Source organism: Xenopus tropicalis, chromosome 2 (assembly GCF_000004195.4).
Source record: "Xenopus tropicalis strain Nigerian chromosome 2, UCB_Xtro_10.0, whole genome shotgun sequence".
Taxonomy (NCBI): Eukaryota; Metazoa; Chordata; class Amphibia; order Anura; family Pipidae; genus Xenopus; species Xenopus tropicalis.
In genome coordinates, this window is record NC_030678.2 from 160,645,089 (window position 1) to 160,672,823 (window position 27,735).

Here is a 27,735-nt window from a genome sequence, read left to right on the forward strand (position 1 = left end):
AAATTACTTACACATCTCAACCCAGAGATACACTATACAGCCAGAACAGAATTTCAGCAGGAAGTATCCAGAAACGAATGTCCTTGGCTGGAACGCCCACTGTCAGGTTACTTCTCTGGAAATAATATCTGAACCAGAGTATCTTTTGGCCGAATGGAGTTTTTATAGATAAACAGCTACACACAAGCCTTATATCACAATGTGCAATGCCATGTGTTGGCTAAAATGGTGTAAAGGCCACGGGTGTTTTCTGGAGTGATTAATTTCTAGGGATGCACTAAATCCACTATTTTTGGATTTGCCCGAACCCCGAATCCTTTGGGAAAGATTTGGCTAAAGGATGAATCCTACACATTTGGGTTTGCCAGATGTCGCTCGATTTGCCTGAAAAAGTAGCACTGGCAAGAGCAGAATCTGGCATAAAGCACAATATGCAGCTCACCTGGGCACAAGTACTGTAGTTCTGAGCGAATCTGTCCCGTTTCACTTTGCCAAAAATTTGCAAAAACAGCGTAAAATTTGATGGGAGAGACAATTCTGTTGATGAGAGAGACAATTCTTTTGATGAGAGAAAATTCTTTTTGATGTCAGAGACAATTCTTTTTGGCGCAAGACAATTCTTTTTCTTAGGTACACTCCAAGCTGCTTCCTGACACACACCAATGTGGGTTGTGAGTGAACACATTTTTCATTAAGAAGCACAGTTAGATCACAGCAGTCAGAAAGAGGGCCCCACACTGATCAGTTTAGGTTTCTTAGTTACTCTTCGGTGCTGTCAACTACCTTCTTCCATCCAATCCATATTTGGCCAAGTCTGATGCAGCTCTTTCAAGCTGGGACTTCCAGGGCAGTCCAGTAGATATTTACCACACAACCCGCCCAGATTTAGTGTCTCAGTGTATGATTGCAAACTCCTTGGTCCTAAAAATTGTTTTTTTGTAGTGCCCAGTAATGTTAATTCATGAAGTCAGATGTTGGGTTGCCATCCTTCCTGGAAAAAAAGATACCAGTCTTCCTGTCTCCTTACCTCCATATTAATAACATTGGCATTAAGTACTTTTTTATTGGGCCAGTCAGATGGCAACCCCATTCAGACACGGTCCGTATACCACTTCATTAATATTATTATTGTATTTCTATTATTATACTAGCATTATTTACAGACATTCAACATCATTCCCATCAGTCCCTGACCCAGTAAAGCACTCAATCTAAGTTCTCACTCACATTCACATAAACTATGGCAGTGATCCCCAACCAGTGGCTCATGAGCAACATGTTGCTCATCAACCCCTTGGATGTTGCTCCCAGGGGCCTCAAAGCAAGTAGTTATTTTTGAATTTCTGGCTTTGAGGCAAGTGTTGATTGCATAAAACCCAGTGTAAAGCCAGAGCCTTCTATAGGCTTCCAGTCCACATAGGGGCTACCAAATAGCCAATTATAGCTCTTATATGCACCCACAGGAACTTTTTCATGTTTGTGTTGCTCCCCAACACTTTTTTTCATTTGAATGTGGCTCACGGGTATAAAAGGTTGGGGATCCCTGAACTAGGGTAAATTTCATTAGGGGCCAATGTAAAAGGAAACCAGGAGTGCCCAGAGGAACACCAGAAACCTGTGAATAACAGAAAAATTGTTTAGGTCAGTTTCAAACTCAGAGCTCCAGTGCTGCAGTTGATCTCACCACCCTGCACTGGTGGTTCTGCCAATGTAGAATAAGCCAGACCTGTGCTAAAGCATGCAAAGCTGACCTGCTACAACGCTTGAAAGGCAGAACCGGCAGTGCATAAAGGGACAGACTAATATTGATTCTAAATGCAATCCCATTTACTTTTAATCCACTGACACCATTATGCTTTATCTCTTTAACAGCTATCATGCCTTAAATTAAACAGGACCAATATAAATGTCTTGTGCTAGTTTGGGTCTTTCAGCTAATAAATAAAAGGAGGGTGCCAGAGGAGATACTAACTGCGCTGGGTAACAAATAAGAGAGGGATGCTAAGGGAGATACTAAGTGGCATGGGTAATATATGAAAAGGGAGTGGTGCCAGGAGAAATACTAAGTGCCCTAAAGAATAAATGAAAATAGAGGGGTGCAAGGGGAGATACTAAGTGCCCTGGATATTATAGAAAAGGGAGGGGTGCCAGGGGAGATATTGTGTCCTGAGTGTTAATGAAAAGGGAGGGGTGCCAGGAGAAATACTAAGTGCCCTAGAGAATAAATGAAAATAGAGGGGTACAAGGGGAGATACTAAGTGCCCTGGATATTATAGAAAAGAGAGAGGTGCCAGGGGAGATTCTAAGTGCCCCTTAATGAAAAGGGAGGGGTGCCAGGAAAGATACTAAGCCCCCTTGGTATTAATGAAAAGAGAGAGGTGCCAGGGGAGATTCTAAGTGCCCCAGGTGATAAAGAACATGGAGGGGTGGCCCTTATATTAATAAAAAGGGAGGGATGCTGGTAGAGATACTAAGTTTCTCTTAGTAATAAAAATGGAGGGCTGCCAGGGGAAATATTAAGCGCAATCGGCATTAATAAAGAGAGAGTAGTACTTTGGTAGATTCTAAGTATCCTAGTTATAAATGAAAGGGGAGGGGTGCCAGGAAACATACTAAGTGCCCCATAGAGGGGCCAGAAGAGATAATAAATGCCCAGGGCATTAAAGAAAATGAAGGGGTGTCAGAGGAGATACTAGGTGCCCTAGATATTATAGAAAAGAGAGAGGTGCCAGGGGAGATTCTAAGTGCCCCTTAATGAAAAGGGAGGGGTGCCAGGAAAGATACTAAGCCCCCTTGGTATTAATGAAAAGAGAGAGGTGCCAGGGGAGATTCTAAGTGCCCCAGGTGATAAAGAACATGGAGGGGTGGCCCTTATATTAATAAAAAGGGAGGGATGCTGGTAGAGATACTAAGTTTCTCTTAGTAATAAAAATGGAGGGCTGCCAGGGGAAATATTAAGCGCAATCGGCATTAATAAAGAGAGAGTAGTACTTTGGTAGATTCTAAGTATCCTAGTTATAAATGAAAGGGGAGGGGTGCCAGGAAACATACTAAGTGCCCCATAGAGGGGCCAGAAGAGATACTAAATGCCCAGGGCATTAAAGAAAATGAAGGGGTGTCAGAGGAGATACTAGGTGCCCTAGATATTAAGAAAATGGGGGGGGGGGGTTGTCAGGGGAGATACTAGGTGCCCTGGATATTAATCAAAAGGGAGAGGTGCCAAGGGAGATGTTAATGAAAAGGCAGGGGTACCAGGGGAGATACTAAGTGCCCTTGAGCAATACAGGGAGGGGTGCAGGGGGGGTGACTATGCCCTAAATATTAAAGAAAAGGGTGCCAGGGGAGATACTAAGTGCCCTTGGGCAATACAGGGAGGGGTGCAGGGGGGGGGGTGACTAGGCCCTAAATATTAAAGAAAAGGAAAGGGTGCCAGGGGAGATACTAAGTGCCCTGGGCAATACAGGGAGGGGTGCGGGGGGACTAGGCCCTAAATATTAAAGAGAAGGGAGGGGTGCCAGGGGAGATACTAAGTGCCCTGGGCAATACAGGGAGGGGTGCGGGGGTGACTAGGCCCTAAATATTAAAGAGAAGGGAGGGGTGCCAGGGGAGATACTAAGTGCCCTGGGCAATACAGGGAGGGGTGCAGGGGGGTGACTAGGCCCTAAATATTAAAGAGAAGGGAGGGGTGCCAGGGGAGATACTAAGTGCCCTAGGCAATACAGGGAGGGGTGCGGGGGGACTAGGCCCTAAATATTAAAGAGAAGGGAGGGGTGCCAGGGGAGATACTAAGTGCCCTGGGCAATAAAGGGAGGGGTGCCAGGGGAGATACTAAGTGCCCTGGGCAATAAAGGGAGGGGTGCCAGGGGAGATACTAAGTGCCCTGGGCAATAAAGGGAGGGGTGCCAGGGGAGATACTAAGTGCCCTGGGCAATAAAGGGGAGGGGTGCCAGGGAGATACTAAGTGCCCTGGGCAATAAAGGGAGGGGTGCCAGGGGAGATACTAAGTGCCCTGGGCAATAAAGGGAGGGGTGCCAGGGGAGATACTAAGTGCCCTGGGCAATAAAGGGAGGGGTGCCAGGGGAGATACTAAGTGCCCTAGGGCGATGGGTTAATCACCTTACACTGTAATTAGCAAACCCCTAGTAGCAGCTATTGTGCGTTTTATTATGCAGAGCGGGCAGGGAGCAGCCCTCCCCCAGGCATGTGAGATTCCCGGCTCCTGGGCCCCCCTCTCCCTCTATGTCCTTTGTGTGCACAGCGGCCCCTTTGTGTCTGCCTTACACATCCCATCATTCCCTCCTCCCTGTAGTAAGTCTATGCCTCTCCCTGTGCCCTGCCTCCTCCTCCCCCGCATGTCTGCTCGTACAGTCTGGCTCACCCCCCTTCCTACAGGCTGAGTGGCGCAGCCCCGAGTCTCCCCCCTTTCTCTCCTCCGAGTGTCCGGTGCCCCCCTCATTCCTTACTCCCAGTTACTGGCGGGCTGCTGGGCGTCCCTACTCTGCCGGAGCCTTGGGGGGAGAAGTGCGCACAGCTGTGGCGGCTCTGGCTGTGAGTGGGAGCGGACGCGGCAGGTAAGAGCCCTTACTCCAGCCTCCTGCTTCCTCCAACCTGCGGCTGCTGTGCTGTCCCGGGGAGGGGGCTGCAGTTCTTGGCCTTTCTCTCCGCCATCTTGCCTGGGATTCACAGCTCTCTCTCCCTGCTGCTGCTGCACACAGGATCCTGTCAGGGGGGGAAGCTGCTAACAAAGAGTCTGTGCCTGGGGCTTCTTGGCTGCAACAGTGCAACAATGTCTGTGCCTGCAGGAAACTTCCTCCTGACTCTCTGCACTCAGCTGTTAAGGAACTACAGCTCCCAGCATCCCTTGCCATTAGTTTTGCAGGCAGGCTGGTGCAGGGAGTTGTAGTTGTTTGAGCTTAGAGACTGAGTAGCAGGCAGAGGGGGGAGCTGCAGTTTGGCAGGGGGCTGAGTGCTGGAGAGTTAGTGGCACAGCTGCTGTAGGTGCACTGGTCAGTGTGAGGCAGATCTGCTGTAGGACCTGTAGTTATAGGGGACTCAGGGCTGTTATATGGCAGGGTGTAGGCATGGGAGACCACCACAGACCCCCATTTTTTAGTTGATGATCTTTTATTAGGGAAGGTAGTAACTATATTGCATTGTCCCCAGAGTGCCACCTATATGGGCAACCACTGGGGCCCAACAGATCTATCTTTGTTGGGAAGGGGGATATGGGATAGTGCTTATAGTAAGGCAAGATGAAGGTCATAGGTAGGGGCTGTAACTATGGGATAGTGTATATAGCAAGGCAAGATGAAGGTCATAAGTAGGGGCTGTAACTATGGGATAGTGTATATAGCAAGGCAAGATGAGGATCAGGTGTCGGGGCAGTAACTGGGATAATGTTTATAGTAAGGGAAGATGTGGGTCAGGGGTATGCACTGTAACTGTTGCATAGTGTTTCTAGTAAGGCAAGGTAGTAGTAATAAAGGGCTGCAACTCAGATAAGTGCCCACATACTAAGGCGTTGGTAACACTTAACAAACAGTTGGCATGCCACCTGCAGCCCCAGTTGTAGCTCAGCAAAGAAGGCTGCAGGCTGGGTGCCCCCTGCTTTATGTAATGAATAGGCCCCACCACCCCTACAGACGGCCTGGGCTCAGTGGCACCTATATCATTCCAATGCGGCACGGATGAGTGGCATTTTTTTCCTAAGTAGGTTGCATGGCACACTGGTTTCTATGCGACTGAGCTGATTACTATTCACTGATGATCCTTGTGCATTTTATAAGCATCCAGTTGTAGGAAGGAAATCTGGCCAAGCAACCTGTTCATTCCAATTCTGTGATTCTGCAAGTTGTACCTTGGCAACAGGGGTGGGAAAATTGGGCCCCAAAATAGTTCATAGTAAGGAAATCCACTTACATTCTAGCAGTTCTTTTTTTCCCCAATGCCATTCCTGCTTTTGCTACAAGTCCTTCTCTCCTGCCAGGCTAATTGTACACCAGTGGAACTCCCGGCATCCCTGAGCCAAAATCTTTGGAAAGGTGGCTGGCAGTTTGATGGTGGAGGGCACATGCCTGGTAAAACTGTGCTGAGGTTGCAAAGTCACCCCATGACACATATCAACTCAATATCTGCACAGCATTTATTGAAATGCATGCTGTCTACTGTAATGGTTGCAAAGTAGCCATACAAGTGGCTTTCATAGGTGTCTAAGTTTAGAAAAGCAGCAGCCCAACACTGTCTGTAGGCGCTCCATTTACTACCTGCAGCATTTCTGCCTATGTGTCGGCTCCACACACTGCTGCAGTGCCGGCTGTTGGCCACAAACTTGCACACTGGTGTTTAATCTGTAGCATCGACAACACATTCCCCTTTGTGTCTCCTCAACGAGTGCAAGGGAGTCTGCTTGCAATGTTCTGCATGCTTTGGCTTTAATGAAATTGTAACTTGTGGAACCATTACACCGTGCAGCCGGTGCCACCGGGATATACAAACTACTGGTCCTTTGTTACTTTTTCACAGCAAAACCAAATCACTTTCTTATCCTGACGATATTCATAGATAGATGTTAATTATAAAGAGAGTGGCACAGGCACACACCTCTTGTGAGACATTCCTTTTGTTTTCTGTTTGTGGCAAAGTTAAGGTTATTGGGTTAAAAAGTAAATGCTCTCGTTGTGGAGCAGTTTCTATTCCTAGCCCAGTGCTATAAATGGGATTCTTTGTGTTCCTTGTCTGCAGTGGCAGCAGCTTGAGACAGGTCGGCTCTTTCACGTTGAGATATCACAATCTTGGAATTTGCCTTCTTTTTCACTGTCTTGTATCACTAGTGAGATGCTTTCCACTTTTACTCCTATCAGAGCAAACGGCCCACATTCTCACTAAATGACCCCTTTTTTAATTTTCTGTTTCAGAAAACAAAGTTAGTTTTTTGCTATTCTTAGGTAAATATGCTGATTCTCACACTAATTATTTTCGGAATCTTATATTTTATCTGGCACATTACATAGGATTCTAGACCACATGCTCTAATCTCTTGTTTTAAAAGAAAACTTTACCTCCAAACAATGTTGGTCTCTATAAAAATATATTGTATAAAACAACTCATATATAAAAACCCTGCTTCATCTAAATAGAAAATTGCCATATTAAGGGCTACCCCCTGGGATCATATGATTCACAGTGCATACAAACAGGCAGGTTAATTGTCTTCTGGCTAAATTGACCATAGTGTGAGTGAATGCAATAGGGACCTTAGATTGTAAGGTCCTCTGGGGCAGGGACTGATGTGAATGATGAATAATCTCAGTAAAAGTGCTGCTTCAATGTGTTGGTGCTATATAAATAACAGGAAATGAATAAAATACACATAAATGAAACCAAGGGCACACATACATGTTAGGCCACATCAGCCAATGAATGGACAGGTGAGCTCTAAAGGAGCACACAAACAATCAAAAAATGGTCGGCTCAAGGGAAAAGATGTATATGGGCAATATTTACTTATATATATATATTCCAGTTTGATAAGATTCTTATTAAGCCACTTAATATAATATAAAGGGCCAGATTCAATTAGTAAGAAAAGGGGTAATCACTTTAAAACTCATGGAGGAGATTCAATCTGAGATGCAATTCAATTCAGAAAAACTTCACACTGTTTAACAGGTGAAAATTTTGTTATGGGGGAAAGTCTTTGGGGCAAAAAGCTGGAATTGACTTAAGGAGAAAAGTTTTTTCCCCTTGAATTGAATCTCGTCCACAAGTTTTCACATGAAATAACTTTCTCACTGACTTGAATCTGGCCTAAACTGGTAAATATTCATTCTGGAGGTATTGTTTTCCTTTAATTAATCTCAGCCATAAAGCATGACAAAGCTGTTTTCCAACCCCCCCCCAGTCCAGTTTTCCTCACCTGTTGAGGAAGAGTAGAGTAGCACAGTGGGGTTGGAGGACCATCTCGTTCCACTGAATCTTCTCTCGCAAGTGTTGGCGTTGCCTTACAGAAGATGGTTCCTGCCAACCCCACTGCTTTAAGGTGGCTTTACACAAAATCATCTGCTGATATGCCCAAAATCAGACCAATCCGATCTTTTGGCCAAGGGTCAAACAATAAAATCACATTGATGGGATACAGGCCATTGAAACAGGGGCCGCATTAGTGTGCTGATATTCAAGCCTGCCAGATAGACATATCAGATTATCGGCAGTTTTTTTGGCCTGTGCATGACCACCCTTAAGCTGCCCATACACGCACCGATAATATCGTATGAAACCTCATTTCGTACGATATTCGGTGCATGGATGGCAAGTCGGCGAGGCAACCAATATCGCAGGAGGCTTTCTGATGTGGCGGGTTAAAAGATTTTGATCAGGCGCCATAGAAGGCGCCTGAGCAAAATCTGCCTTCAGGGCTGAATCGGCAGAAAGAGGTAGAAATCCTATTGTTTCTACCTCCATATGTGCTGTTTTACCCCCGAACATTAGTGGCGGGTTGGAACGATCTTTCGGTCGCATGAAAATCGAAAATCGCCACGTGTGGCCACATACGTGGCGATTTTTGATCTTTCATGCAAGGTTTCGTAAGATATTATCGGTGCGTGTATGGCCAGCTTTACTCATCTCTTTCTCCGCAGGTAAGGAAAATGGGTCAGATTTGAAGGGGGGTGTAGATGTTTTATCTTTTGTTTTCTGAAATTTCATCTCTAAATGCATTTCATAGGCTGCTATTCTGTCATCATCACCGTGTTTGAAAGATGATGGAATGTTTTTTATTTTTGCATAATTTTTGGCAATAATCTTCCATTTTGTTATTGTTGTGTGTGCAAAATGACACTGTGGTCTATTTGTATTTGTTGTGGGATACAGTGGCCACAAACTCAACTGTTCCTCCTGTATCTGGTGTTAAAATGCAGAGCTGCAGAGTGTGGTTGGCAGTCGATATGTTTGGCAGTGCCACTTTTGTTCCCAGGTTCTATGGGAGTCTTCACTGACCAGGAGAATGTGAACTGGAAACCGTCCCAAGGTCCTGGCCCAGTATGTGTTGATAGATGATGATTTGCCCACCATGCTTATCTACCAGATGTGTGGGGAATATGATGTAGGTACACTTTAAGCTGCTTCCTGTCTTGTTCCTGACACACACCAATTTGGGTCGTGAGCAAACACATTTTTCATTAAGGAGCACCAACTATGATAGAGTTAGATTGCAGCAGTCTGAATGAGGGCCCCACATGGATCAGTTTAGTCAGTTACTCTTCCATGCAGTCCTTTTCCCACAATATTCACCCATATTTGGCCAAGTCTGATGCAGCCCTTTCAAAGTGGGACTTCCAGGGCAGTCCAGTAGATATCAACTAGACAAGCCAGATTTAGTGTTTCAGTGTTTGATTGCAAAGTGCTTTGTACCGGGTCCTAAAAATATTTTATTGTAGTGCTAAGTAACATCAATTCAGATATTGGGTTGCCATCTTTTCTAGAAAAAGATACCTGTTTCCTTACTCCCCTATAACACTGGCATCAATTTTATTGGCCCAGTCAGTTGGCAGCCCAGTTCTTATACCGCTTCATTATTATTATTGTATTTCTATTATATATTATTTAGAGAACCAACATCATTACCAAGAATCCCTGCCCCAGTGGATCCCTCAGTCTAAGTTCCCTCTCACATTCACATACACTAGGGTAAATTTCATCAGGAGCCAATGTAGAAGGAAACCAGGAGTGCCCAGAGGAACCCCACACAGACCCGCGTAGAACTGAAAAACTCTTTGCACAAACTGTTTAGATCAATTTAATTCAGAGATCCAGTGCTGCAAACAGTTGATCTCACCAATATTGTTTGGAAACAAATTGTATTTCTACTCAACTTTTCATTACTAATCAAAGGACAACAAAAGTTAAAATTCACTGGGAGGTTATAATATATTGGGTTCCCCATTGAATTTGACTTTCCTTATCCTTTAATTACAAATTTAAAGTAACCTTTAAATACAATTGCTACTGAAAACAGTGTCTGTCCCTTTCAATTCCCTGCACTGGTGGTTCTGACAGTGTAGTAGAAGCCAGACCTGTGCTGAAGCATGCAAGGCTTACCTGCTACAACTCTTGAAAGGACAGAACAGATAGTGCAGAAAGGGACAGACTAACACTGTTTTTACATGCAATCACATGTACAAGTTACTTTTTACTTTATTGACACCATTACACTTAATGCTATCATGCCTTAAATTAAACAGGACCAATATATATGTCTTGTACTAGTTTGAGTCTTTCAACTAATAAATAAGAGAGAGTGCCCGAGGGAATACTAACTGCCCTGGGTAACACATAAGAGATTGGAATGCCAAGGGAGATACTAAGTGGCATGGGTAATATATGAAAAAGGAGTTATGCCAGGAGAAATATTAAGTACCCTAGAGAATAAATGAAAAAAGAAGGGGCGCAAGGGGAGATACTAAGTGCCCTGGAGGATAAATATAAATAGAGGGGGTGCCAGTGGAGATACTAAGTTCCCTGAATATTAATAAAAAGGCAGGGTTGGGGGGAAATATTAGGTGCTCCATATATATTAATGAAAAGGATGCTGGTAGAGATACTAATTGCCCTGGGTATTAAAGAAAAGATTGGGGTGCCAGGGGGGATACTAAGAGTCCTGGATATGAAAGATAATGAAGGGGTGCCAGGGGGGATACTAAAGCCCTGGATATGAAAGATAATGAAGGGGTGCCAGGGGGGATACTAAGAGCCCTGGATATGAAAGATAATGAAAGGGTGCCAGGGGGGATACTAAAGCCCTGGATATGAAAGATAATGAAAGGGTGCCAGGGGGGATACTAAAGCCCTGGATATGAAAGATAATGAAGGGGTGCCAGGGGGGATACTAAAGCCCTGGATATGAAAGATAATGAAGGGGTGCCAGGGGGGATACTAAGAGCCCTGGATATGAAAGATAATGAAGGGGTGCCAGGGGGGATACTAAGAGCCCTGGATATGAAAGATAATGAAGGGGTGCCAGGGGGGATACTAAGAGCCCTGGATATGAAAGATAATGAAGGGGTGCCAGGGGGATACTAAATGCCCTGGATATGAAAGATAATGAAGGGGTGCCAGGGGGGATACTAAGAGCCCTGGATATGAAAGATAATGAAGGGGTGCCAGGGGGGATACTAAGAGCCCTGGATATGAAAGATAATGAAGGGGTGCCAGGGGGGCTAATAAATGCCCTGGATATGAAAGATAATGAAGGGGTGCCAGGGGGGATACTAAGAGCCCTGGATATGAAAGATAATGAAGGGGTGCCAGGGGGGATACTAAGAGCCCTGGATATGAAAGATAATGAAGGCGAACCAGGGGGGATACTAAATGCCCTGGATATGAAAGATAATGAAGGGGTGCCAGGGGGGATACTAAGAGCCCTGGATATGAAAGATAATGAAGGGGTGCCAGGGGGGCTAATAAATGCCCTGGATATGAAAGATAATGAAGGGGTGCCAGGGAGGATACTAAGAGCCCTGGATATGAAAGATAATGAAGGGGTGCCAGGGGGGATACTAAGAGCCCTGGATATGAAAGATAATGAAGGGGTGCCAGGGGGGATACTAAGAGCCCTGGATATGAAAGATAATGAAGGTGTGCCAAGGGGGAAACTAAATGCCCTGGATATGAAAGAAAAGGGAGGGGTGCAAGGGGGGATACTAAGGCCCCTACGGTGATTTGTTGGTTGAATCACCTTACACTGTAATTAGCAAACCCCTAGTAGCAGCTATTGTGCACTTTATTATGCAGAGCGGGCAGGGAGCAGCCCTCCCCCAGGCATGTGAGATTCCCGGCTCCTGGGCCCCCCTCTCCCTCTATGTCCTTTGTGTGCACAGCGGCCCCTTTGTGTCTGCCTTACACATCCCATCATTCCCTCCTCCCTGTAGTAAGTCTATGCCTCTCCCTGTGCCCTGCCTCCTCCTCCCCCGCATGTCTGCTCGCTATTCCTTACTCCCAGTTACTGGCGGGCTGCTGGGCGTCCCTACTCTGCCGGAGCCTTGGGGGGAGAAGTGCGCACAGCTGTGGCGGCTCTGGCTGTGAGTGGGAGCGGACGCGGCAGGTAAGAGCCCTTACTCCAGCCTCCTGCTTCCTCCAACCTGCGGCTGCTGTGCTGTCCCGGGGAGGGGGCTGCAGTTCTTGGCCTTTCTCTCCGCCATCTTGCCTGGGATTCACAGCTCTCTCTCCCTGCTGCTGCTGCACACAGGATCCTGTCAGGGGGGGAAGCTGCTAACAAAGAGTCTGTGCCTGGGGCTTCTTGGCTGCAACAGTGCAACAATGTCTGTGCCTGCAGGAAACTTCCTCCTGCCTCTCTGCACTCAGCTGTTACGGAACTACAGCTCCCAGCATCCCTTGCCATTAGTTTTGCAGGCAGGCTGGTGCAGGGAGTTGTAGTTGTTTGAGCTTAGAGACTGAGTAGCAGGCAGAGGGGGGAGCTGCAGTTTGGCAGGGGGCTGAGTGCTGGAGAGTTAGTGGCACAGCTGCTGTAGGTGCACTGGTCAGTGTGAGGCAGATCTGCTGTAGGACCTGTAGTTATAGGGGCCTCAGGGCTGTTATATGGCACTTTTTAGTTGATGATCTTTTATTAGGGAAGGTAGTAACTATATTGCATTGTCCCCAGAGTGCCACCTATATGGGCAACCACTGGGGCCCAACAGATCTATCTTTATTGGGAAGGGGGATATGGGATAGTGCTTATAGTACGGCAAGATGAAGGTCATAGGTAGGGGCTGTAACTATGGGATAGTGGATATAGTAAGGCAAGATGAGGATCAGGTGTCGGGGCAGTAACTGGGATAATGTTTATAGTAAGGGAAGATGTGGGTCAGGGGTATGCACTGTAACTGTTGCATAGTGTTTCTAGTAAGGCAAGGTAGTAGTAATAAAGGGCTGCAACTCAGATAAGTGCCGACATACTAAGGCGTTGGTAACACTAAACATCACAGTTGGCATGCCACCTGCAGCCCCAGTTGTAGCTCAGCAAAGAAGGCTGCAGGCTGGGTGCCCCCTGCTTTATGTAATGAATAGGCCCCACCACCCCTACAGACGGCCTGGGCTCAGTGGCACCTATATCATTCCAATGTGGCACGGATGAGTGGCATTTTCTTCCTATGTAGGTTGCATGCCACACTGGTTTCTATGCAACTGAGCTGAGGATCCTTGTGCATTTTATAAGCATCCAGTTGTAGGAAGGGAATCTCTGATGTGGGGAGTTGTACCTTGGCAACAGCTGGAGGGTGGCACAATCGGGCCCCAAAATAGTTCAAAGTTAGGAAGTCCACTTGCATTCTAGCAACTTTATTTTTTTTTTAACCAATGTCATTCCTGCTGTTGCTTCAATATGGCCTCCACTCTTGCAACACTTATTGTGTACCACTGGAACTCCCAAAATCGTTGGGAAGTTTGCTGGGAGTTTGGTGGTGGAGGGCACATGCCTGGTGGTATATTAGCAAACTCTGCTGTGGTTGCCCAGTCACCCCTTTGAAACTTGCCACATATTAACAGCAACATCTGCACGGCTTAATAGAAATGCATGCTGCTGACTGTAATGCTTGCAAAGTAGCTGTGCAAGTGACTTTTATAGGTGTGTGGTTTTAAAGGAGAAGGAAAGGTAAAAAGTAAGTAAGCTTTATCAGAAAGGTCTATGTAAATACAGCCATAGGCACTCACAGAAACGCTGCACTGACTTCTCTGTAAAAAGATTAGTTGTGTCTGTTTTCCTCATCCACAGACACGCAGCTTTCAGCTTCCTGCCCTCTCCTGCTCTCCTCTCCCTCAAGAATGCTAAGAGCTCACTCCCCCCCCCTTAGGAATGTCCAACTGAGCATGTACACTTGGTCTGGGTGTCTGTGCAGGAGTGAGGCATTATGGGAACTTTCTTTACACAGCTCAGTGTTTTTTATTTCCTGTTTGGCTTCAGATCTTCTAAGCGGGTGAAATATGGGGAGACTTAAGGGCACTGTTGAGAGAACTGAAGGTATGCCTGCAGCTTGAGATTAACTCTTTACTAGCCTTTCCTTCTCCTTTAAAGAGGCGGCAGCCCAGCACTGTTCCAACATTTACAGTCACAAGCATTCTCGATAATACATGTGAAACCTGTACTGGTTTGTCTAGGGCCCTTGTAATCTTGCATTAACTAAAATATTTGTGTTTTGCCTTCAGATTTCTTTTCAAAGAGAGAAACTTTACAAATAGAAACTGGCCAAATTCAATAGGAGGAAGCCGCTGCCGTCGGTCAATCCTCCGCTGAGGACTTATATTGACATATCGGGAGCTTACAAAAAGATCCTCGTACAGCCTTCCATTATGAAGCAATTAAAAAGAAAGCGAAAAAGTAATTTTAGTGTTCAGGAAACGCAAACTTTGCTGAAGGAGATTAAGAAAAGGAGAGATATCATTTTTTCGAAACAACTGAACACGACCATTAACGAGATGAAACGCAAAGCGTGGGAAGAAATCGCTGAGTGCGTAAATGCGCTCGGAGAAGGGGAGCAAAGAACAGGAACGGAAGTGAAGCGGAGGTACCTGGATTGGCGAGCCCTAGTGAAAAGAAAGCGGCTCAATTCCGATGTCAAATTAGGAGGTTCGGCCTTTCACCTGCCCTTGTCCGATCTCGACGACTCTATAAATGATGACACAGATGACAAACCGAGTGTGTTAACAAGCGAATCGAGTTTGGAGTGGAAAAATGTGGCCGATGTGCGAGAAGCAAGTGAATCCATGACCGAAATTAAAGTTGAAGAAGAAGAAGACCCTCAAGGTTTTGAGGTATGGAATTTCTTTTCCTCTCTCCTTCTACTGGCACTTATATATGTTTTTTTGCTTAAAGTGGTGGTTGAACTATGGGTTAACTTTTAGTATGTTATAGAATGGCCTATTCCTTTCAGTTGGTCTTCATTTTTTATTTCTTATCATTTTTGAGTTATTTACTGTCCTTTTCTATTTCCAGCGCAGCCAAAAAAACAAATACTTTTATGCTACAGTTTTATTGTTACTTTTTATTGCTTATCCTTCTCTTTAGGCCCTCCTCTATTCATATTTCTGTCTCTCTTTTAAACTACTGTCTGGTTGCTAGATTAAATTGGGACCCTAGCGACCAAATAGCTGCTGAAATTCCAAACTGGAGAGCTGCAGAGCAAAAAACTAAATAGCAAAAACTGCAAATAATAAAACACAAAGGCCAATTGTCTCAGAAAAGTACTCTCTATATCATACTAAAAGTTAATTTGAAGGTGAACAGTCCTGTCAAGTTGTAAAAACTGTATGAATTAGCGAAAACAGACAAAGAGCTGCACTGAAATGCTTCCTCATATGGAGACAAGTTTTACCAGTATTTTTTTTGTTTAAGTTGAAACTAAACTCTGCTTAGTTCCTTGCCATGGTGAGCTTACCTAACAATTTTCTTAAATTACACTGTAATGTGGCGAAACCATCACAAATGACAGGTGTATTCACTTAAAGGAGAACTAAACCCTAAAAATGCCATATTTTACATACTGAGCTGAACTGACCAGCCTAAAGTTTCAGCATTTCAAAAGCAGCAATGATTTATATACACAGTATATTGTGAGTGGGTCCCTAAGCTCAGGTAAGTGCCAGCAGCACAGAGTAGGGGCAGGGAATTAGCAGAAAAGAAGATGGGGGGCTACTGGGGCATCTGTGGGGGCACAGGCCTTCCCTGCTAAAGGGCTGTGTTGTTTTGGCTGGTTCAAAAGCCCTGGAAACCAGCAAACTTACAATCCATATTGCAGCCTTTCTTGAGCTGATTCCTGTCTCCTGATATTTCTATAAGTTTGTGTTTTTTGTTAAAGCAGAGGGATCATAGGAATAAACCAGGAAAGCACAATAAGCCTGATAGTGAGCAGTGGGGACAGGTGCTGAAATGGCTGTAAATTACTAGGTTGTTTGGTAAGAAGAGCTGAGATAGTGAGATTGTTGGAAATATTAAAAAAATAGCAGCAACGTTTCGGGGGCGTACCCCATCGTCCGGCCTGACGAAGGGATACGCCCCCCGAAATGTTGCTGCTATTTTTTGAATAAACACGCAGGGGCTAAGCCCCGCTTACATTACACTTGTTGTGCCGGTCAACTATTTTTTGCTGGACTGTGCTGGGAGTGCCGATCTCTGGGCTGTGCACCGAGTAAGAATTGTTGGAGGAGGTAAGGGTGTGTTACATAGTTACATAGGGTTGAAAAAAGACCAGTGTCCATCAAGTTCAACCCATCCAAGTAAACCCAGCACACTTAACCCACACCTACCAATCTATACACTCACATACATACACTATATATACAACCACTAGTACTAACTGTAGATATTAGTATCACAATAGCCTTGGATATTCTGATTGATCAAGAACTCATCCAGGCCCCTCTTAAAGGCATTAACAGAATCTGCCATTACCACATCACTAGGAAGGGCATTCCATAACCTCACTGCCCTCACCGTGAAAAACCACCTACGCTGCTTCAAATGGAAGCTCCTTTCCTCTAATCTAAAGGGGTGACCTCTGGTGCGCTGATTGTTTTTATGGGAAAAAAGAACATCCCCCAACTGCCTATAATCCCCTCTAATGTACTTGTACAGAGTAATCATGTCCCCTCGCAAGCGCCTCTTTTCCAGAGAGAACAACCCCAACCTCGACAGTCTCACCTCATAGTTTAACCCTTCCATCCCCTTAACCAGTTTAGTTGCACGTCTCTGCACTTTCTCCAGCTCATTAATATCCTTCTTAAGGACTGGAGCCCAAAACTGCACCGCATACTCAAGGTGAGGCCTTACCAGGGACCTATAAAGGGGCAAAATTATGTTCTCATCCCTTGAGTCAATGCCCTTTTTTATACAAGACAGCACTTTATTTGCTTTAGTAGCCACAGAATGACACTGCCTGGCATTAGACAACTTGTTATCAACAAAAACCCCTAGATCCTTCTCCATTAAGGAAACCCCCAACACACTCCCATTCAGTAGATAGTTTGCGTTTATATTATTTCTACCAAAGTGCATAACTTTGCACTTATCAACATTGAACTTTCTTTATTGTTGGAAATATATCATATTAAAAAAATATATAGTTATAGGATCCTTTATCTGGAAACCTTTTATCCAGAAAGCTCCGAATTACAGAAATGATCAATTTTAATCGAATAGTTAAAATTTTTAAAAAAGAATTACTTTTTTTCTGTAATAATAAAACAGTGCCTTCTTAGCGGCAAAACAATCCTATTGGGTTTATGTAATGTTTTTATGATTATTTAGTTAATCTATGGTGATCCAAATTATCCAGTTATCCTTATCTGGAATACCCCAGGTGCCAACCGTTCTGGATAACAGGTCCCATAACTGTATTGTATATTGCTATCTTAGAGACTGTGAATGAAAGTATGACAATCAGGTCTTAAGAAATGGAATGTTCACTTTTAACCCTTTCTGTGACACAGGCTGTAGAATCTGTGACGCCAACGCAGATGTACCAGATTGCCAGCACCATAGATTCTACGTATCTGGGTTATTTTGAGGTTAGTGGGAAATCTTAAGTTGTCTGGCAACTTGCAGTCCATGTAGCACCCAATTGTTAAGCAAGTAAAGGGTTAAAAATGAACATAAGTTTGTGTGTGTGTGTGTGTGTATATATATATATATATATATATATACTCGAGCAAAAACTGGTCCGCTTCACACAGGACTTATGAACAAAACATCAAAATTTATTGTATATAACATATGTATATGTATAACATATATATACAGGCACTCACGTCTCATAAATGGGTCACAGATGCCTGGGTGCAGAATGTCAGAAGCATAGACATTATGAAAAAATATCCCGCACTCACAGGACTTATGAGTACGAAAAACTTTTATTGGCAAATGACTAACTTTTCGGCTGACACAGCAGCCTTTCTCAAAGCAATATTCTTAGTTAGAAAGGTTTGGACAGTTGTATGAAACTGAGAAAAATGGAGCTTACACTCTTACATAGTGCCAAATAATGCCACAGAACTGTATGACAGACACCTTATGTGTGCCCCAGTATTTCATGGCACATTGTGGCCCCCCAGCATTTCATGACACAGTCCTTCCCCCCCCCCCCCCCCCCAAATCATTTCATGACAGACACGGTACTTGCCCCCCCAGCATTTCATGACAGACATGGTACTTGCTCCCCAAGCATTTCATGACAGACACAGTACTTGCTCTCCCAGCATTTCATGACAGACACGGTACTTGCCCCCCCCCCAGCATTTCATGACAGACATGGTACTTGCCCCCCCCCCCCAGCATTTCATGACAGACACGGTACTTGCCCCCCCAGCATTTCATGACAGACACGGTACTTGCCCCCCCAGCATTTCATGACAGACACGGTACTTGCCCCCCCAGCATTTCATGACAGACACGGTACTTGCCCCCCCAGCATTTCAAGACAGACACGGTACTTGCTCCCCCAGCATTTCCTGACAGACATGGTACTTGCTTCCCCAGCATTTCATGACAGACACGGTACTTGCTTCCCCAGCATTTCATGACAGACATGGTACTTGCTTCCCCAGCATTTCATGACAGACACGGTACTTACCCCCCCAGCATTTCATGACAGACACTGTACTTGCTTCCCCAGCATTTCATGACAGACACGGTACTTGCTACCCCAGCATTTCATGACAGACACGGTACTTGCTCCCCCAGCATTTCATGACAGACACGGTACTTGCTCCCCCAGCATTTCATGACAGACACGGTACTTGCTCCCCCAGCATTTCATGACAGACACGGTACTTGCTCCCCCAGCATTTCATGACAGACACGGTACTTGCTCCCCCAGCATTTCATGACAGACACGGTACTTGCTCCCCCAGCATTTCATGGACAGACACGGTACTTGCTCCCCCAGCATTTCATGACAGACACAGTACTTGCTCCCCCAGCATTTCATGACAGACACGGTACTTGCTCCCCCAGCATTCATGACAGACACGGTACTTGCTCCCCAGCATTTCATGACAGACACGGTACTTGCTTCCCCAGGATTTCATGACAGACACGTACTTGCTTCCCCAGCATTTCATGACTGACACTGTACTTGCTCCTCCCAGCATTTCATGACAGACACGGTACTTGTTCCCCAGCATTTCATGACAGACACGGGTACTTGCTCTCCCAGCATTTTCGTGACAGACACGGTACTTGCCCCCCCCCAGCATTTCATGACAGACACAAGTACTTGCTCCCCCAGCATTTTCATGACAGACACGGTACTTGCTCCCCAAGCATTTTATGACAGACACGGTACTTGCTTCCCCAGCATTTCATGACTGACACTGTACTTGCTCTCCCAGCATTTCATGACAGACACGGTACTTGTTCCCCAGCATTTCATGACAGACACGGTACTTGCTCTCCCAGCATTTCGTGACAGACACGGTACTTGCCCCCCCCCCCAGCATTTCATGACAGACACAGTACTTGCTCCCCCAGCATTTCATGACAGACACAGTACTTGCTCCCCCAGCATTTCATGACAGACACGGTACTTGCTCCCCCAGCATTTCATGACAGACACGGTACTTGCTCTCCCAGCATTTCGTGACAGACACGGTACTTGCCCCCCCCCCAGCATTTCATGACAGACACAGTACTTGCTCCCCCAGCATTTCATGACAGACACAGTACTTGCTCCCCAAGCATTTTATGACAGACACGGTACTTTCTCCACAAGCATTTTATGACAGACACGGTACTTGCTCCACAAGCATTTCATGACAGACAGGCAGTTTTCTAAATCCTATTCTTTTTTTATTTTGTTTTTTTTTTTTAATATGACAGGCATGTTTGGGGGTCCCATGATGTAGCGCCTGTGGTGCTGCCTACTCCATAACAAATGTGAAAGGATATGCATTATCTGCACATGTGCATTAGCTGCGCATGTCACTTTGCATCACTTCCACCCACACATTCACATCCACAGCTGCTAAAGAACCCTTCATAGAGGATTTATGTGCATCATGTGCACAAACTCATCTTTAATATATGTATAGAGATCAGCATGCATACATTGGAAGGTTACATTAAAGAGATGGGGGGATACAGGTTAGCTTGACTCCTGCTGTCCTGCAAATAACTGTACTTCACTCTCACAGCAGTGCAGCAAGCAAAGCCTGATATATCCACCTCAGAGAAAGTTACAGGGAGATCCAGGCCACTTGCTACACTGCTCTCATAGGGAATTGCAGTCAAAAAGTTAACATTTTAGCATTTTCATCTGACTGAGAACTGTCCTGTGACATTGGGTACATGAGAGAGAGACTCTGTGCTGCTCTCTCCCTTCCTCAGAACTGCCCCATATGATGAGACAACACAAAGCCTCCCCTCCTGTCCTGCTTACAACAAACTACACTTTAAAGGGGTTGTTCGCCTTCAACTTAACTTTTAGTAGGATGTAGAGAGTGCAATTTTTAGACAATTTGCAATTGGTCTTCATTTTTTTATTGTTTGTAGTTTTTGAATAATTTAATTTAGCTTTATATATGGCAACTCTCCAGTTTGTAATTTCAGCAGCTATCTGGTTGCTAGGGTCCAAATTACCATAGAAACCAGACTTGAATGAGAGACTAATAGGAGATGACCCGAATGGAAAGGTAAATTATAAAAAGTAACAGTAATGCAGGGTAATAGTTTTTTGATTTCCGGGGCCAAAAAGCTGGAAAGAGGCAGAAGATGAAGAAGGTGGCAAAAAATTCCAAAATTATAACAAAATTAAAAAAAATAAAGACCGATGAAAAAGTTGCTTAGGATTAACCATTCTTGGCTACTCTCTGCCGCCTGAGGCAAGATTCTCACCTTACCTGATGGCAGGAGTGGCCCTGGGCTAATTTACTAACCTAGATGATGTATTGCACCCATAGCAACCATTCAGGAATTGGTTTTCATAAGATACAACAAGTTAGCAGATAATCTGGGTGGTTTACTTCTTACACCAGAAGGCAAAGGCATCAAATTCCATTCATAACTCTCTTCAGAATTATGAAACATTTTCTCATATAATCAGATACTTATTTGCACGTGCCTGCATATTCTTTAAATGTGAAGAATATATATTTTCCCTTTATGCTGTTGCAAGAATAGCAAATGCATTTATGTATAAAAAATATATACTGCTATTATTTCTTTCTGTGAAAGTAAATGTTGCATTCTTCTAACTTTTCAGGGTCCTAGTTGGAAAAAACGCGTGTCACATCCCTGCTTGGGGATTCAACTAAACGCGCGGCAAAATAGAATTCTGTATAATAAGACTCCTAGTGATGAACAGGTATGTGATCCTTAAGCTACCATTGTCACCTACACAACTAAAGCAAGTTTTACTCTCCTTCTTTTTTATGTATTTTTGGGCCAAGCAATTGTATCACAGCAACGGAGATAGAGGCCGTTAGGCAAAGGACTGTATCAATGTGGTCATGATCCCATTGAGATTTTTTTTTTAACCTGCCGATTTTTAGCCAGATATCAGTCCAATAGCCCCGTTGGAATGCCCTATACATGGGCAGATAAGCTGCCAACTTGGACTGAAGGAGCCAGATCAGTAGGTAATATAGGTATATATAGTAGGTATTGCTGCAACTAAAAAATAGTTGAGAAGTTATGTGTAGAAGCTGTGCTTGATTTTATGTGTATTTCTGAACCTCATTTCATATACAGGTATGGGACCTGTTATTTCCGGAAAAAGGGGTCTTTCCGTAATTTGGATCTCCATAACTTAAGTCTGCTAAAAATCATTTAAATATTGAATGAACCCAATAGGATTGTTTTGCCTCCAATATATATACTAAGATATAATTAATTATAACTTAGTTGGGATCAAGTACAGGTACTGTTTTATTATTACAGAGAAAAGAGGAATCATTTAACCATTAAATAAACCCAATAGGGCTGTTCTGCCCCAATAAGGGGTAATTATATCTTAGTTGGGATCAAGTACAGGTACTGTTTTATTATTACAGAGAAAAGAGGAATCATTTAACCATTAAATAAACCCAATAGGGCTGTTCTGCCCCAATAAGGGGTAATTATATCTTAGTTGGGATCAAGTACAGGTACTGTTTTATTATTACAGAGAAAAGAGGAATCATTTAACCATTAAATAAACCCAATAGGGCTGTTCTGCCCCAATAAGGGGTAATTATATCTTAGTTGGGATCAAGTACAGGTACTGTTTTATTATTACAGAGAAAAGAGGAATCATTTAACCATTAAATAAACCCAATAGGGCTGTTCTGCCCCCAATAAGGATTCATTATATCTTAGTTGGGATCAAGTACAGGTACGGTTTTATTATTACAGAGAAAAGGGAATCATTTAACCATTAAATAAACCCAATAGGGCTGTTCTGCCCCCCAATAAGGATTAATTATATCTTAGTTGGGATCAAGTACAGGTACTGTTTTATTATTACAGAGAAAAGGGAATCATTTAACCATTAAATAAACCCAATAGGGCTGTTCTGCATTCTGGATAATGGGTCCTATACCTGTACTAATATATTATATACTAATATAAAACTGTGTCTAAGTTTTTCCACTTTTTTTTTAAGGCTGTTTTCATTTTTAGTTTTAGAGAAAAAGAGGTTATTGTGGTTTCAAAAACCTCTAAAACCACTAAAATTGGAATGTTGATAAATGTGCCTCTAAGTGTTTTAGCTGCCTTGCCTTCACTCTTTGTTTAGCATCACATAACATAGTATTTGTTCTCCTTGGTTAAACTGAGCCCCTTTTTCCCTGCATATTCCAGAAGTGTCTCTGGACAGCATACAAGGCTGATCATTTATTTCAAAATAACCATGTTTTAACCACCATGTTTTACTTTGGTAGTTTGAGATTGAAGAAGAAGATGAAATGTTATCAACGGTTCTTCCTGACTCCAGAGAGGAGAATGATCTTCCCGAAGAATTTCCTAGAATTGAAGAATTTGGCACCTTGAGCTCCATAGCACGAATACCATACAAAGAATCCCATCTCCTCGTAACCTTAGAGAAACAAAAGCTGGAGCTAGAGCGGCAGCGTTTAAGTATCGAAGCAGAGCGTCTACAAGTAGAAAAAGAGAGACTGCAAATTGAAAGGGAACGGTTGCGGCACTTAGATATGGAACACGAACGGCTGCAGCTGGAAAAAGAGAGACTGCAAATTGAAAGAGAAAAGCTACGACTCCAGGTTATGCATGCGGAGAAACCAAACCTAGAAAATGATTTTGCTCAGTCAGAAAAGACTGTTTTGCAACCACTGGACATAGAAGCAGAAAAATTAAAGCTGGAACGGGAGCATTTGCAGTTGGAGAAAGAGAGGCTGCAGCTCCTGAAATTCGAATTTGAGAAGCTTCACATAGAAAAGGAGCGCTTGCAGGTAGAGAAAGAACGTCTTCGAATTCAAAGAGAGGGGCATCTGCAGTAAAGTAAAGGCACACAGCTAAAAAAAGTTTAGCTTTCTAGTGTCTGTAGGTCTTGCCCTTGCTTCTACTTACCAGCAGGGTCACCTACAGGTGTGTTCTTTAGCTGTTCTTAGCAGAAGGGTTGGCAACATTCAGCCAAATGGTGATCCTGAATTCTTCAATGTGCCTGCATTAATTAGCGGTTTGTGAGACTGTTAGAATACTTAGACTGTTTTGCATCCCACACAGGTATTTTTAGTGCTAGAGGAACCAATGTTTTAAGAAAGACTTTGTACAAGTGTTTAACAGCTCTGTAGAGCTTTGCTTCTGTGTCTCAGTGTTCCATCTGTTTTAACTTGAACTCATTTTTGTAGGACGCCCTTCACTTGACCTTCAAACACATCCCAGCGAGCTGCGTAGCTTGTGACCTACAGGACTCCCAAATCCATAGTGCGACAACTTTTGATGGGATAAAAGAGAAAACGAATACGTTAGTGCCAGGTTCTTAAAAACGTTCTCTTCTTTCTCTCTTTGCTTTCAAACTGCATCACTGAACAAAGTGTTGTTAATCTGTAAAGTATTTTTATATCAATGTTCATATTTTTCTTTTTATGTTTAGTAAAACATTTTTAAAAAGATAGCTTGGTTTGTTCTTTGGTGCTCTTTGATAACATTTTGAAGTGTTCTAGTTTTTTTTCTCAATGGCTTCCACAGTCAGACAGACTAAGATAGATACTAAGATTTGATTGTAAGTATTGCTGACAGATTTGAGAAGCTTTTCCTGAAACTTGACTCTTGTTTTTGACAATGTTTTATTTTTTTACGATTGTTATGTTTAGGATCAATCATATTTGCATCCTCTATGTCGCCAAAAAAAGGTAATTTATCTCTCTAAAGTGCAATTTTCTTTTGCGTACTGGCAAGTAAATTGAAGAGACTGATGTTTTTAATCTTCCGTTCATAATTAGGATGCACAAAAAGTGCAGCCATGAAATTGCTTGTACTAAACTTAAGGTGGCCATACATAGGGTTTGCTTGTTTGGTGAGTTCGCCAAAGGAGCAGATCTTTCCCCGATATGCCCGTCTAAGGTGGGCGATATCTAGCAAATTTGATTGTTTGGTCTTAGGGCCAAACAATCAAATTACAACTGCAGAGATAGGAATGGTCAGGGCGAGGACCGCATCAATGAGCCGATGTGGTCCCCGATCTGACCAAAAAAAAATCAACACCTGCCTGATTTTCAGCCAGATATCGGTCAAGTAGGGCTGTCGGGGGTCCCCATAAAGGGGCAGATAAGCTAAGTCTAAAGGACCCAAATCGGCAGCGTAAATCTGCCATGTATTGGCCACCTTTATACCCGGCAGCTCTTAATGATCGGCTATTGATCTCTTAACACAATTGAAGAGATTTAAAATTTTATGCTAGCATATATTAAATAGTATAATTTTTGAAGCGAGAAAGGGTTCTTCTTCCAAGTCTTAGCCCTTTTAAAGGGAAAGTCTATTTTGGAAACATACTTAATGTGGCCCTAGTGAAGAAAAAAAAGTATTGCTTGTATTTATTCACATTGTGCCTCCACTATTTGAAAATTCAGATGAAACCAAAATTATCTGCGCAGTGAAAAAGGAACAGTGAGTGAAATAAAAGTACACGTGGCTGAGTTTACCTTACGTATAATTACACCTTTCGTGTAATTATTTTACGTTAACATTTTTTACATTTTACAAAACTGTTCGACTGTTCCTGCTAGGTCAAGTCAAGCAAACCTTTTGCCATTTTTCATGCCAATATGGCCACTGGATAATTGGAAAAGGATAGTGCACACTTAAGAAAACAATAATAAGCATATGAGGTACGAATTCTAAGGCCATCGCCACACAGGCAGATTCTCAGCCTGTGGATAAATGCAGCCCGAGGATCTGCCCCATGCTCAAGAAAGCAAATTGATGTGCTTGCACCCCAGAGCCATTGCATTGGCCCGTTGCGGTGCAGGCACACAGAGCGGAATCCACCCTGTGTGGCACTGGCTCAAGGAGTTAACCCAAAAGCAGCTTCAAATTAGTCATGGAAAAAGTACTGTCACTTTTTCTTCATCAAATGTCCCTGATGAAGACCACCCTAAGGGGTTTAAATGCATCAGTGTTATATAATATCCTTAAACATCAATACAATTTGTGTGCAATTCCTGTGTACTTTTAATAAGGCTACTGAAGTTAGATGACATTAATGCAGCCTCATATTAGAAGGATAAATATTTTTTTTTCCTCCCAGATCACTAGCATATTTAAGGCAGAAATTCGAATTAGTTAAATGAAAATAACATTGTTCATTGACTTCTAGAAATCTCAAAAGGTTTGATTTTACATTTAATAAATTGCACAAAACTTAAAGGGGTTGTTCACCTTGAAATTAACTTTTAGTATAATGTAGACATTGATATTCTGAGACAATTTGCAATTGGTTTTCACATTTAATTTTTTGTAGTTTTTTAGTTATTTAGCTTTTTATTTAGCTCTCCTGTTTGGAATTTCTGCAGCTATCTGGTTGCTAGGGTTGCTTACCTGAGCAACCAGGTAGTGGAGTGAATGAGAGACTGGAATATGAATAGAAGAAGGACTAAATAGAAAGATTAGGAATAAAAAGTAACAAAAAAATAAAATTGTAGCCTCACAGAGCAATATGTTTTTGGCTGCCGGAGGTCAGTGACCCCCATTTGAAAGCTGGAAAGATGTAGACGAATCAGGCAAATAGTTAAAAAAAAACTATAACAAACACATAAAGAAGACCAATTGCAAAGTTGTTAGGAATAGTACATTCACAATAAATTAATAACGGGGATCCTGAATGGCCAGTCAAAAGGGGTCAAAGCTAATGGGATACAGCCCCCAGATTAAAGGGCAAATCCAACATCCATATCAATAGCATATCCCAAACTCAACATTTCAACTCAAAATCACATTTTTATTCAGATATCCATGGCGGCACTTTGTGGGTCTGTATGTTTTTACATGGATATTTGAATAAAAATGTGATTTTTTTTTTTTCCTTTTCAAATTTTGTGTTGAGTTTATGATACTTTTGGTATGGATGTAGGAAAAGAACATTCTCTAACATGCTAAAAGTTATCTTAAAGGTGAACCACTCCTCCTTTTTTTTTTTTTTTTTTAAAATGCTATTTGCGTTAATTTTTTTTCCAAATGATCTTTGTTCTGTAGAGATCAGAATAAACAGGAAGCAGCCGTTTTGCTACTTTACCATATTTAACAGTGGATCGTTGTTGCACAGTTCACTGGCGGTTTCACCCCGGCGTACCATGGCGTATGTTCATTTTACATAGTCATAACGATCTGTAACGGGTGCAGTTATTCCACATGATAATATATATATATTTTTCTTGTTCACTGGCGAACTGAATATTTCAAAGTAACTTTGTGAATATTGGTAATGATCATTTAGAACTTTCCAGGCTGTGAATCTTTTCTCATGTGCAGTGTGACATGCCAACCGACTAACATGAATTAGTCTGTAATTGATGTGCACACTCGGGAAAAAAAAAAACGGCAACGTGCATAACCTCTATCGAACATACATTTAAAGCAACTTGAGCAGTAACTCTGTGATCATCTACAGTGCACATGTATGTATAAAACTGTATAAAGTATCTGCCCATGAGATTTGTGTTGCTGACGCTTGGTTGTGTGTGCACTCACACTCTGTTTTTCGATTTTGTAGCTAAGGTGGGACAATTGCTTATCGGAAGCTGTACCTAGTGACTTGCATATTAACGATGATAATATACTCACACAAAGAATAATCTCAGTATGTTAATTTTATGCACAACCACCTGTTAGTGTTTTGTTATCATTGTACATGTAGAAAAAGAGTATATTAATGTCTAGTGTTCTTAAATACCAATAACTACAGTGTATATCTAGAACCTGATTCATAGAAATAAAAAGTAACATCAGTGTGCAAAGGCAGTGTTTTTTATTTTTTTTTTTTTTAGTTGCTGGAAGTTGCCTGTGCTGATAACGCGGCATCTGGGGAAGACACGGCTTCTTTTTGCTTCCTGGTGTCTGCCCAAAGGAGGCCATGCTGTATATGGTGTGTCGCACAATATCCATTCAGATACCTACGAATTCCTGTGGATGTCCGCCTCTGATTGTTGGTCAGTTAATTAAATACACCAGGGGTCCCCAACAATCAGCTGCAATCAGAGGAAAAAAAGTGTTGGTGAGCCACACAAGCATGATGTCAAATAAGGGCTGTGATTGGCTAATTA

General features: G+C 43.1%; 1 protein-coding gene across 4 annotated transcripts; it reads left to right on the forward strand.

Moving 5' to 3' along the window:
• Positions 1-11,737: 11,737 nt before the first annotated feature.
• On the forward strand, positions 11,738-27,429 carry msantd4 (Myb/SANT DNA binding domain containing 4 with coiled-coils). Of its 4 annotated transcripts, XM_012956709.3 has the most exons (6): positions 11,748-12,097; positions 14,197-14,802; positions 17,476-17,553; positions 21,243-21,344; positions 22,900-23,427; positions 23,827-27,429. In XM_012956709.3, the coding sequence occupies exons 2-6, from the start codon at positions 14,341-14,343 to the stop codon at positions 23,959-23,961; spliced, it is 1,305 nt and encodes a 434-aa protein (XP_012812163.1). In that variant the 5' UTR covers positions 11,748-12,097; positions 14,197-14,340; the 3' UTR covers positions 23,962-27,429.
• The last annotated feature ends 306 nt before the right edge of the window (positions 27,430-27,735 follow it).

What these genes read in the sequence shown, in the direction of transcription:
- msantd4 (XM_012956709.3), top strand. Translation starts at nt 14,341, where the DNA reads ATGAAGCAATTAAAAAGAAAGCGAAAAAGTAATTTTAGTGTTCAGGAA. An exon ending in CGTATCTGGGTTATTTTGAG is followed by an intron (nt 17,554 to 21,242) that starts GTTAGTGGGAAA and finishes CTAACTTTTCAG; the next exon opens with GGTCCTAGTTGGAAAAAACG. An exon ending in TAGAAAAGGAGCGCTTGCAG is followed by an intron (nt 23,428 to 23,826) that starts GTAGAGAAAGAA and finishes TCATTTTTGTAG; the next exon opens with GACGCCCTTCACTTGACCTT.